The 13,173-nt window shown below is 39.9% G+C and overlaps 1 protein-coding gene across 8 annotated transcripts in view; it reads left to right on the forward strand.

Moving 5' to 3' along the window:
* Window positions 1-9,961, forward strand: part of PACSIN3 (protein kinase C and casein kinase substrate in neurons 3) — a 34,628-nt gene extending 24,667 nt beyond the window's left edge. For 5 of the 8 annotated variants that reach the window (XM_039358088.1, XM_039358095.1, XM_039358067.1 and 2 more), the window contains exons 2-11: window positions 1,609-1,709; window positions 2,090-2,246; window positions 3,604-3,839; window positions 4,358-4,513; window positions 5,177-5,352; window positions 5,567-5,687; window positions 6,204-6,334; window positions 7,130-7,195; window positions 7,673-7,833; window positions 9,622-9,961. In XM_039358088.1, the coding sequence (XP_039214022.1) occupies window positions 1,656-1,709; window positions 2,090-2,246; window positions 3,604-3,839; window positions 4,358-4,513; window positions 5,177-5,352; window positions 5,567-5,687; window positions 6,204-6,334; window positions 7,130-7,195; window positions 7,673-7,833; window positions 9,622-9,737 (1,374 nt within the window). In that variant the 5' untranslated portion in view covers window positions 1,609-1,655 and the 3' untranslated portion in view covers window positions 9,738-9,961. The remainder of the gene's footprint in view (window positions 1-1,608; window positions 1,710-2,089; window positions 2,247-3,603; window positions 3,840-4,357; window positions 4,514-5,176; window positions 5,353-5,566; window positions 5,688-6,203; window positions 6,335-7,129; window positions 7,196-7,672; window positions 7,834-9,621) is intronic. The other 3 variants (XM_039358099.1, XM_039358103.1, XM_039358060.1) reach the window with 3 other exon arrangements.
* The last annotated feature ends 3,212 nt before the right edge of the window (window positions 9,962-13,173 follow it).

A 13,173-nucleotide genomic window follows, 5' to 3' on the forward strand; every position in this document is an offset into this window, starting at 1 on the left:
CACTTAAATATGAGCCAGCAGTGTGCTGCAGCTGCCAAAAAAGCCAACACAGTGTTAGGCTGCATTAACAGAGGGATAGAATCAAGATCACGTGAAGTATTAATACCACTTTACAATGTCCTTGGTAAGGCCACACTTGGAATACTGCATCCAGTTTTGGTCACCACAATGTAAAAAAGATGCTGAGACTCTAGAAAGAGTACAGAGAAGAGCAACAAAGATGATTAGGGGACTGGAGGCTAAAATATATAAGGAACGGTTGCTGGAATTGGGTATGTCTAGTTTAATGAAGAGAAGGATGAAGGGGGACATGATAGCAATGTTCCAATATCTCAGGGGCTGCCACAAAGAAGAGGGAGTCAAGCTATTCTCCAAGGAGCCTGAAGGCACGATGAGAAGCAATGGATGGAAACTGATCAAGGAGAGAAGCAACTTAGAACTAAGGAGAAACTTCCTGACAGTTAGAACAATTAACCAATGGAACAACCTGCCTCCAGAAGCGGTGAATGCTCCAACACTGGAAGTTTTTAAGAAGAGACTGGACAGCCATTTGTCCGAAATGGTGTAGGGTTCCTGCCTGAGCAGGGGGTTGGACTTGATGACCTCCAAGGTCCCTTCCAACTTTTTTATTATTATTATTATTATTATTATTATTATTATTATTATTATTAGTTATGGAAGACATTGCTACAGAGAAAGGAGAATAAAACTCTTGGTCCTGTGAGAATCCTGCCTTGCCTGAGGCCAAGTGGATATTTTTGAAGGGTGTGGGGAACTTTTTATAGACTGGAATGTACAGGGAGCAATGAGCTGCATTTGAACATGCATGTTAGTCTTTAATGAGCTGTGGTACTTTAGGTGGCAGTGGGAATTGTCAAAGAGATGGTGGAGTTCAGAACAAATCTTCATTTGCTATGTATATTGCATTTTTAAAAAATTGGCCTTCTGAAATAAGATGACCTTATATATTACATTATGGCTCCCAGGCTTCTCTACTATATAGGGAGTTGTAGTCCTAGCAGAAGTGGCCTTTATGTGATGCCAAAGCCCCAAGGCTTACATTTAAGTAGCTGAATGGCATAACTCTGGATTCCCATGTGAATATATGGAGACATGAGGGTGATGGGTAGGATTTGCAAAACACTGGAACAGTGAGGGAGAATTAGTATTATTTTTAATTTTAAAATGATTGCTGTTATCTGTTAGAGTTAAATGTATTCTATGTAAACATCTATGTATTCCTCCTATGCAAAAATATCATTTGCTTCCTTCCTACAGTACATGTGTGAATGCACACTCACACCTCCTTCCCCACATTTTCAAAGAGTCTCAACATGATTCTGCATTATTTCAGATCTTTTCACTGTTGGGAACACTGGTCTATAGGTAATTAATACCTTCTTGGCATTAAATAGATGCCTTCTTCAGATGGTATTGGTAATATCATAAATGAAGCTTCTCTAGAAAAGACGCAAGGTTGTCTCACCTTGGATAGTTGGCCTATATTGCAAAATTAGGGCTAGTCTATTTAGGGAGCAATGAAGGACTTTGTTTTTTCATGTCATTGAATTGCCATGTACATTTCTTTCTTTGTTTTTTTTTTTTCAGGAGCATCAAGATTTGCAAACATTTTGTGCTGCAAAGAAACTAGAGTGATGTCAGCGGAGGATGATACCGGCGGAGAGGCTCCCAGTGGCAGTTTCTGGGAGGTAAGAGCAGAGTACATGAGAGGTAGGGTCCTGCATCCACAAGAGTTGGGGAGAATCCTAGTAGAAGAACTAATATCTCCTGGTCTGCATTCCTCTTGAAGAAATTGAAGGCAGCAACAGCAGGCCTAGAGCAGGTGATTCAGATGCCACTTTGAATGGTACCATTTTATGATCGTACCATTTTTAGTGCTTAATAATAATAAAGTTTGACATTTGTGACTGTGATACACAAGCTGCCTATCTCTGCTTACGACACTTGGAAATAATTCTACAGCTCACAAGCATTGCCCGTTGTGTGGGGGAGTCTGATGCATTCTTCTGACTCTTAAGATAAATCTCAGATGAGGGCAAGTGTAACTGATGCTGTGGTCTAATTTCAGCCTGGCAATTACAAGAGGACAGTGAAGCGGGTGGACGATGGAAACCGGTTGTGCAATGACCTTGTCTCCTGCTTCCATGAGAGAGCCAAAATTGAGAAGAGCTACGCTCAACAGCTAACAGATTGGTCCCGCAAATGGAGGACGTCTGTAGAAAAAGGTATTATAGAAGGAGAATGTGGCCCAACAATGAAAACAAAATTAAAACATTCAATGTTAAACAATAAACATAGATAAGAACTAAAGGAAGGAAGATCAGGACAGGAAATACTAGATATAACATAACCAGGATGCAGGCTTCTTTTCACCAGAGGAACACCAGGCTTATGGAAAAAACCAGGTTTAAAGAGTTCTCTGGAAGGTCAGAAGCGGATGTTAGTCCAATGGGGGGGGGGGCCTGCCACAGCAGAAAATACTTTTTTCCAGTACAGGAGATGGAGAATCCACCAATGTGTTTTCTCTGTCTGCCTGTTCTTGAGACCAACTAGCCAAAACTTGACACGCCCCCTCTTGCCAGGGGATCCATTCTTAACTTGGTCTCAGCTCTTGAAGACTCGTGTTGGCTTGGCTCTCAGAGATTTCAGGTTAGACAAAATAATCTATTGGTGAATTCTCCCTAAAAAATTGGCTACCTTTAAAATATTAATCTCCCTTAACAAATTCCCCACAAACACTGAGATCAGCACTGATCTCAAATTAATTAAAAGGTGGGGTGTGGGGGGGAGAATCCCTTCCAGCTTCCCTTGTCTCCTAGGTTCTATCAGGTGAGACTCCCTCGTGGATGGGACATGCAGCATGCCCTTCCTGCTTTTCTAGAAAGAATTGATCTTTCATGGATAAATCTTTCCAATTGTCCTCTGAGAAGTAACTTTGTTAAACCAAGGAAAGCTATGAAGCATTTTAGTTTTAAGATAAACACCTCACAAAGTCTGCAGGATGAATTTGGAGGAGCTGATACTGCTACTTCTGTGAAAATGGTTGATGGCTTTTTGCCACTGGCTTTTGAATAGGCAACTGAAGTTTAACTTAAATAAGAAGCCAAGAGCCCATCAAGTTTGAAATCTGTGAGTGATAATCAGTGGACAGACAGTAAGGTGACTTTATGCAGGTTGGCAGGTTGCCAATGCAAATAATATAATTTTGATCAGGTTGATACGTAGTAAATATTCCTGTTTGTGGGCGTTAGATCTTTATGGAATAAAAATTAAACAAGACATTGTTAACATATTCTACATTTATTTGTGTTTTAGATCTATATTTGTGTTTCCTATAGCAGCTTAAAATGGTGCATATTGTATTCTCTTCTGCAATTTTAACTCCATTATGTACATAGACACTTGAGTCTGCTGGTTTACATATACACCCATACACATCCACACAGCTTTCACTCCATGGACATTATCCGCTTTAAACATTGTAGGATAGATGTTTTAATAACAGATGAAGTTTGGCTTCAGGACCTACTTCCTTTATATTTGGTATTGTTATGTCTTTATACTGTTTTTCTTGATTCCTAGGACCTCAATATGGCACTTTGGAAAAAGCCTGGCATGCATTTCTGACTGCTGCAGACAAACTTAGCGAGATCCACCTAGAAGTACGGAACCGTCTAGCTGGTGAAGACTCAGACAAGATCAAGGCTTGGCAGAAGGAAGTCTATCATAAGCAGTTGATCGGTGGCTTTAGAGAGACAAAGGAAGTTGAGGATGGATTTCGCAAGGCCCAGAAGCCCTGGGTGAAAAAGTTAAAGGAGGTGAGTTGGATGTGCAACCTGAAGACGGGTGGAGGGAAAATTGGGATATTTACTATCCTTAGGATCCTGAAAAATATAAGGAGTTGATTTAGTCCACTGTAAATGTTTGGCCCTACATTGCTGGACCTAATTCAGTTAAGTTGTGGCAGACGTCAGTGTAATATTTGGTGGAAAACAGCATACAAATGGCACAGATTAGGGAAAAGTGTCTCATGAAAAATAATGCAAATTCCCTAGCCCTTTTAAAAAGAATGTCACGCAATTCTACCTAAATTTGACAGGACAAATGTGTGATACAGACTACTGTGCACATTCCTAGGGAGGCATTGCTAAAATGTAATCTGATTTTGAAATTGGCCAAATGGATATATCTAGTCTTTGGCCCTGTGGGAAAAAAAAGGAATTATAAATGGCAGTTAATGTTTTCTGCTGCTTGTTAAATAATGTTATTTGTCACCACATGCTGAAAGTAACTCTGCTGAAATGATCGACGTAATATTTAATGTATCTGTGGGAAGGTGGAAAGTTCCAAAAAGAATTACCATGCTGCTCGAAAAGAGGAGAAAACTGCACAGACACGAGAGAATCATGCCAAAGCAGATACTTCCACATCCCAGGAACAGCTCCGCAAACTGCAAGAACGAGTGGAGAAATGTTCACAAGAAGTGGAGAAGGTAGATTGCACTTAGTTGAGAAAGTTTTTAATCCGAAATTGGGAGTACAGATTCTGCAGAGAATTCCATGGCTAGAGAGAAAGTAGTCCACCCCTATGATGTTTAGGGTTTAGATTTTTTTGGGAGGTTCTGTTGTTGGCTAGGGGAAAATATCAATAAAGATTAAAGAGAAATGGTTGAAGGCTCCATTGTGAGGAGCATCTAGGTTACCCCTAAAGTAAGTGGAAGATTAGAATCGATCTTTTGTATAAAGCAAAGCCGGAGAGACAAAACACTCTGTTATAAAACTGCAAGAGCAACCTGTGAGAAAATGTTAAAATGCTAAATGGGTTCAGTCTGAGTCTTTGGTATTTCTTCCTAGAACACAAAAGAACAATCAGTTCTGATTTAGTTTAGTTAGATTTCTAAACTTTTATAAGTGTAGGAAACTTTCCAGTTCTTTTGCTTGCATTTTGTAAGCAAATTATAATAAATCCCAGTGGTGCAGTGGTTAGAATAAGTCTGCCCACAGTCTGGAGTTCAAGGTTGACCTTCTGAGGTCAGTAAAATGAGAACCCAGATTGTTGGGGGCAATATTCCGATCTTGAAAATCTCCCAGAGAGTTCTGTAAAGCACTGTGGGAAGTATACAAGTGCTATTCCTATTTTGTTGGATTCCCTCTAGAGCAAGGATCATTATGAGAAGATGCTGGAGGAGTTAAACCGCTACAATCCTCGCTACATGGAGGACATGGAGCAGGTGTTTGAAGGCTGCCAGGAAGCAGAGTGCAGACGTCTGTGTTTTTTCAAAGAGATGTTCTTGGATATGCACAACCATCTGAACTTGTCTGTCAATGACAGGTGAGAAATTGAAGGCACATGCAGTGAGTCCTTCTATGCCCTTGATAACACTCTGTGGGGTAAGAAAGGTTTTGGAGGAAGATCATTCTTAAGAGGTCATATTTCTCTGCACGAGCAACAGTTACTCCAATTTTTTCGTAACCTCTTTTTCCTCACACTGAACTCTTCTGTAAAAAAAAGTTGTGTGATTGATGTCTGTATCTTCTAATTGCAGGTTCCATGCACTTTATCGAGATTTGCATCAGGGAATAATGGCAGCAGATGACCAAGAGGATCTGAAGTGGTGGCGCAGTACCCATGGACCAGGCATGGCTATGAACTGGCCTCAGTTTGAGGTAGACTATCAATTGTCTAAGAGGAAATTATTACAGAGCTTGTCCTTGATTAATTTCAGTCACACTTTTATCATCCTACTGAAATTGAGGTCCAGTAATGCTATGGAAAACCTTTTAAAGAATAAAATATTTAGAGTAGTACAAGGAGAGAGAGAACCTAGTCTTGTCAGCTAGAAATGCCAGGGATTGAATGTGAGACATTTTTCAGGCAAGGCATATGCTTTTGAATAAGCAGCAGTCCCTTCCCTCTCCATAAAACATAGCACTTAATCTGAAGTTCCCTCTCCCCATGGAATGCTGTGGATATGAAGCTACTACATTCTACATTTATTCCAAAGGGAGGAAAAAGAGACTTGTTACACACAAAGGTCACATTCCATGTCTTCTTTGACTTGTGTCTCTTTTGGGGATGCGAGACAGGCAAGAGGGCAAAGAAGGTAAGAATTGGGAAAGTACTTCAGTCAACTATGTTCAATATTCAGAAAGCATTCAAGGACTACTCTTCCCCACTGTCAGGAATGGTCTCTGGAAGCACAGCGGGCAATCGTCAAGGAGAAAAGTGGCAAAAGTGGTGAAGATGTCACTTTGACCAGCATTGTACCTGCAGGAGATGGTGTGAAAGAGACCCCTCCAGCAACCAAACAGAGGTAATAATTGCAACTGTTGCATCCAGCTCTTGAGTAGAGAACTCGATATCATTTATTTCTCAGAAGTAGAATACACATTTATATTTTTTAAACCCTTGTTAATTGAATCCATATTTTCTAAGGTCATTCCGCACCAATGTTGCAGTAAATTCTTAACCCAGCATAGTAATATGGAACCTGTTGCTCTTAGCCCAGCATAGTAATATGGAACCTGTTGCTCAGCAATGAAAAATGGTGGGTTCAGTTCAGCAAAACTAGAAAGCAACGGTTGAACTAATGGATTGAAGGGTGAATTTGCATGGAATGCCTTTGATGAGTTGAAAGAATGAAAATCTCTTTAAGATGGTCTCTGAATGAAGATTTTAGCAGAATTTTTATTCCACCTATTGCTGAATCTAGGGGAAAAAAATTCTCCAGCTGAATGTCAGTAGCACTGGATTCTTAGATTGTTCTTTTCTTGGAGCAGTTCATCTTGTATAGAAAAGACAACCAAACAATACCTATTAGACTTGCACTAAAGTTGATAGGTGACAAACATTCTAGGATTCACAATTGGGTTCTGTACATCTAAAATCTGATCAGAGAATACACCAAACATGCTATTGGTGCATGTTTACAAAACTGAGTGTTGGTACAATTTTACATACTGAAGAAATTCTTAGAAAAGATAGTGTACTTCCGTCTGGTAGTCCTGTACCGAAGTCTGCTTTCTTAATTGCATATTCCTGGAAGAAGAGGTTTATGGCATGGTCTTATCTCTTTTCCAGTTTAAAGGGCTTATTTGCAAATCCACAGGTTTTCACATCGAGAGGAACAAAACAGCCACTTCTATGACAACCTGAGAGCTTCAGCCTGTATGAAGTTAGTATGAAACTAAGACTTTTAAGGATCCCTGTCTCACTTTTTTTTTCTGCTGTAGCTTTATTGTTAAGCAGTTGAGCCCAGTGCACACTCTTCTTTCTTGCAAATGAGAATGTCCACCATCTCAACAATTATGTGGTTGCCCTCCAGTTAAAAGTCAGATGTGTAGGCATTACAATTCCCAATGCTTACCGGAAATTCTGGGAGCTGTAAATGAGAATGTCCAAATAAGAAAGCCTGACGCTAATTTTCAGAATTGGTCATGGTTATTGGAAAGGAGCTGTTGCTGATGATCTGCCATTCTCTTCTCTACCTTAGTAACTTCCACGGTATCTCTGCCTTTCGTCTTGTGATATCTGTTTCTTTATTCTCATTCTAGAACACTGCATGATCTGGGGAGAGATACTTTCAAAAAGTGGATTTTAACTTACCTTTTGTTTCCTACTCATTTTACCCACTCTCCCTTTCTTTGCACAGTGGCGGGAAAGAAGAAATCTCAGAGTGGTCAGATGAGGATACTCCCAAGAAGTGCCTGGAAGTCAATGGGCATGAAGAAGATATAAAGGTACCAGGTGTGCGAGTGCGAGCACTGTATGATTACGCAGGACAAGAGGCTGATGAACTGAGCTTTAAAGCAGGTACAAATGCATTAACCTTCTAACATGCTTTCCATTGTGTTTGGGGCTGCTGGATGACAGTTCACAGCAAGGAAGATCTAGATGGCCTGAAGACTCCGCTAAGTGGACTTAAAAAAAAAAATTGAACCATAGGAGTTTGCTTAGAAACTGGGGAGGAAAGACATCAAAATTAAAACAGTTTACATGCTAAAAAGGATAGACAATAAACAATTTAAATAAATGTCATTTTCAGGTTCTCTCAAAAGACATAGGCGTGTTTTAAAGACATCTGAAAAAATTATTGTTATTCCTGAGGCATCCTATATATAGCTGGGCCATGTCCTTAGCTCTTGTGTTCCCTTCAGTGTTGATACCAAATGACCCATGTTTCTTTGTTATTCAAGAATGTTCTCTTGCTCATAGCAGAAAAAATATAAATAAAGAAATAAAAGCTCAGACCTATTGCCGACATGAAAAATTGGACACAGACGTCTTTGAGTAGCAGCTGGCAATGCCTGGAAACGAGTAGCCATTAATATAACTGCACTGTATGGGACTACGTGCCTCACCCAAAGAAGAGGCAGCCATTGTTACTCCCAGAGACAGGATAAGCTAAACATTATCCCACTTCTGCTTCTTTGCATTCCTGAGTGGTTATGAGTAATGCAATGGAAAGGTTACAGTACCATTCCTAAGGGCCACAGCTTTGCCACATCGTTAAATCCAAAAGTCTGTTTGCTTAATCAATTCCGTGTTGGTTTTGATGATAAGTTCCCATTCAGAAATGAGTGTCAGCCTTTTTATACGAGGGCAGACTGAAGAGAGTGCCCACTAGGGCCACTTAACTGTTAGAAATATTGTATTTCTGCTTTATTTAAAGTTTTATTTTGCTGTTATGTGCTTTTCCACTACTTTTTTATATTAACTGTTTTTCAAGTTGAAAACTGGAACTGCATGAATTGTGGGCATCTTGATGTTAACCTGATGTATTCATGAACTTGGGGAAAGAAGGGAAGAGATGGTGGCTAGGGAACAATCTGACAAGAGAAGCAGGAACACACAGTCACTTAATGGCCAGAGAAAGAAAATTAGGAGCGACCCTCCCTACTAGTTAAAAGTAGAAGTGATAGCTTTGTATCTTCAGACTTTCAAGATTCTGTTAATGTAGCCTTACAATAAAGTAGAATTCATTCATCTTGTCATGTTTCCTGTCTGGTATAAATAGTGGGAGGGGAAATGGAAAATAGGCAAACTTAGGTAAGTCCCCTGAATTCATCCATGACAATGTGAAGGAGAAATAGTGGTTAGCAATACAGAAAATAACACCTACTTTTGTGTTGGCTAGGAAAACAAAATGGCAGAACATTAAAGGTCCTGGCCATCCACATTGGGTGGTATACTGTAAGGGCTAAAATCTGAACTAAGCGATATGGAGAGAAGGTGGCTAAATTGTTTATGTGAAAAGAATTGAGCATGTGCTGGCATATTTGGAGGCAGATTCACTTGGGGAAAATGTGGGCATTTGGCAGAACTGAAGCCCCCAAAAACTAGGTTCAGCTTTTCTTTATTTTCACTCAAGGTCCCTTTCCTTTGGGCTGTTGACAGATTAGATATATAGTTATTGCAGTGTCATTATTACACCACCTATTTCATCTTCATTCCCCCCCCCCTGCCTTCCTTGGGGCTTCCTGCATGCATGTAATTAGGCTGAGGGTCTACCTACTCACATACGCTGCTGTGCATGTGACTATCTGAGCAACCGAAAAGAGGTCTCTGTTCGTTTAATGCTGATGTTTTCTCTTTGTCCAGGAGAAGAGCTCATGAAAATCAGCGAAGAGGATGAACAGGGATGGTGCAAAGGTCGGCTTCAGACCGGTCAGGTTGGACTGTATCCTGCTAACTATGTAGAAAAAGTCATTTTGTGATTGCTTCTTCCCTCCCATCACTGCAACCACCTGACAAAGTGTATTGTGTGATGAGTTTTTGCTGAGGTCCCAAATCACGGGCTTCCAACTTGCATACAAAAGAAACAAATGAAATAATCTGGACCTTTCCGGGGATATTCCTTTCTTGTAACCAGTGCTTCATTTTAAACATCTAGAAATATGCTGATTTTTTTTTCTAATAAAGAAATACAACATTTTCTGAATTTTCTGTGTGCTGTAGAAGAATGAGAAGGAAAGCATTCTGTAAAGAACAAAATATCTATTTGGAGTCAGGGGAGCAGAGAATTCAACATATTCATCCTTCTAGCTATTGTTTTAAAAGCAAATTTGGAAGAATAATTTAAAATTACTATTCCTAGATCAAAATTATAGAACCATTTTAACTCAGTGCCTTTACTACTGTCACAAGCCATGCAAGCTATTACTCCCCACACCCCATATTAGGAAGTTAAATTTTGACCTAGTGTCATAGTTGAGGGATGTTATTCAAGCATAATTATATACGGTAAGATAGTGAATTCATTTTAAGCATTTTTTCTGAATTATTTCAATAATAATTGCTTTTAAATATAAACACGATCAAATAATACATCATTTTCCTTAATGATTTCAAATATAATTTAAAATATGTAACCTACTTTAAATCCCTAATGAAATGCAGCAAATGATTTGAATATATTCATACTCAAAACTTGACAATTTAGAAACATTTTAAACCAAATGAGCAAACTCTATTGGATTATTTTTATATTGGGGCTGCAAAACCCCAGATAATTGTTGGATGATAACAAAACAGAAACAGATAACTCTCAAGTCACTAATTCTATCTACTGAGTGTCTGGATGTTTGTATCACAGAAGTGGTTAGTCCTAATATTAAGGAAAAACTCAAGCTTTTCTGCAAAAGCTTATTCCTAATATTCCAATTCAGTTTGACATTCTAACTTTGGAATGGGACGACTTGTCATGCCCAACTTGCCACGGCCATCTCACCATGGCCAACCCAGCATGGCCATCTTGCCAAGTTGCTATGGGACAACTCACTGCAGCCAACTTTCTGTGGGACAATTCCACATGGGATAAAGTCAATGCAGTAAATATTATCTGCCACTGTTCCTTCGACATTATTTCCATTGACAAAAATGGAAATAATGTACAACAGGGGTTTCAAACTGCCGGCCTATGGGCCGGACGCGTCACAACAAAATCGCAGGCACCCCATTGCCGGCAATGGGAAACAGTTCCGCTACATCGCGCGACATCATGTGACGTCACGAATTTGACATGTCTGATGTAGAAGAAACAGTGGCGGATAACATTTATTGGGTTGAGTTATCCCACATGGATTGTCCTGCAGCGAGTTGGCCAGGGTAAGATGGCTGAACTGAGTTGGCCACAGCAAGTTGGCCATGGTGAGATGGCTGCATTGAATTAGCCACAGTGAGTTATCCTAGACCAGGGCTGTCAAACTTGCAATGTCACGTGATGTGTCGCAACTTTTTTTCCATTGCCGGCAATGGGGTGGGCTGACAGTTTGACACCCCTGACCTAGACCCTTCTGGCTTTGCCCAATTTGACATTCTGACCCTCCCTTCTTCCCTTCCCCCAATCCAGCTCCATTCTAAGTAGTTTACTAAGAGATTGAATAGGAAGATACGTGTAGAATAAGAATAAGAATAAGCAACACAAAAATGCTTATTAGGGAGCAATTAGCTTTACATTGAGTAAGTGTTTTCTTACTTTGGGAAAAGCTAATGGAAAAAAACAAGCCAATGCTACATCAGCTTGTTCTAGGATAAAAGTTCATCTTATCCATCCAGTAAACAACTGACATAAAGTTTTGAGGCAGTATACATATATAGCAGGCAACCTTTTCATTTAGTGGCATTTATCTATTTATATTAATCACATTTACGTGTGACGTGAGATGTACCCATCTCACAAAAAGGGTTTCTGAGCAATGTACAACAATCAATAAAACAACATATAAAAATCATTATAAAAACAAGTTATTATTAAAACGAAAACAGTACAAACATTTAAAATATATAAACAGAATATAACGGAAATGCAGTGCTCTTTCTGACTATCAGCCCCGTCCCAAAAAACAACCCACTATCTCATGAAGGGGTTCTGACAATGGTGTGCATAACTGCTGTCATCGCTGCTTTTGCCGTGACTGTCACTTCATCCGACATTTGCTCCAGTCTAATGCTAGTCATTGTCTAATTGTAGTATCGGATTTAAGTTGATTGGGATGATATTCTTCAGTTGAAGCAACTTGATTAGCTAGATCATAGAAGAAACACAGGTCTCTGCTGATTGACTTATGCTAGCTGGATGTGTGGCTGTTCCCAGCTGGATGAAAGCCTTTGTGAATCTTAGGATAGTTTTTGTACCTGACTGGGAGAAATGTTCAGTAGTGCTGACTCCCAGGAAGCTATGGCACTCCAGAGCACGTACCAATTTGAAGTTTGGAACTCAACCCCTTCATATGGGCTCAGATAATATTTCACCGATACGAGTTGCCAACAAACTGCTGCAGCTTGAGGCCGCTGCAGTCTTGCCCAAAGTTGTCCAGATCGCTTTCTATAGTCGATGCCTGCACTGACGACACATTAAGTCGCATGACTGAAATTTTGCCACAGGTGCAAGTCTGCCAAAATCCTAAGCATGGCTGTTGGAACGAATAATCTTGCATTCCTGTCTTGTTTGCTGACCTGGCTCAAGGCCTCCACACCTGGTGCTGGACTTTGTTTCTCCACAGTCAACACCAATGTCAGATGATCTGTGCTCTAATTTGGGCTGCCGCCTCAGCTTTGTTAACTGCACGTTGGGATAGGGTGGGTAAAGAAGAAAAGTCTTGCTAGAATGGCAAAGGGGAAGATGAAAACCATTTTTTAAAAAGCTTCACCAAATTCCATGGCAGAATTGTATTTAAAACCACACAGTATCTCTCGTTCTCTTTCTCTCATTTAGATTTCTGTGTAATTCAAATTTTGCTCAGTGATGTCTAAAAAATAAATTCCTTGATCTGGGCTTTAATTGGAACTAAATATTTACATCAGGAATATCACTATTCCTGCTAGCAGTTACGCTCCATAAACACAGTAGTGATGGGGCTCAGCGATTTCCTTATCTGTGAAATGCTTTTGTGCTTTTGTTGTTTACCAAAATGTTGGGTGCCAATGGGGAGGCTGCCATGCTTCAACAAATAGGAGCATATTTTCCTGGAGCTGATTTGGACAAGCTACAAGGATCAAGTTTCACTTCTGATTTGAAGGGAAGTTTGTTCTATACTTCTGAACAACCACTGACATCCTTCCTTCCAGGTCATGGATTCCAGGCTGATGAATAGCAGCACTACAATAAAACCCATGGCCTAGTAGAATTGTGACTCCGAAAAACAAAAGTAT

This window comes from Crotalus tigris, unplaced genomic scaffold (genome assembly GCF_016545835.1).
Source record: "Crotalus tigris isolate CLP2741 ecotype Arizona unplaced genomic scaffold, ASM1654583v1 scf7180000017576.4783729, whole genome shotgun sequence".
NCBI classification, from domain to species: domain Eukaryota; kingdom Metazoa; phylum Chordata; class Lepidosauria; order Squamata; family Viperidae; genus Crotalus; species Crotalus tigris.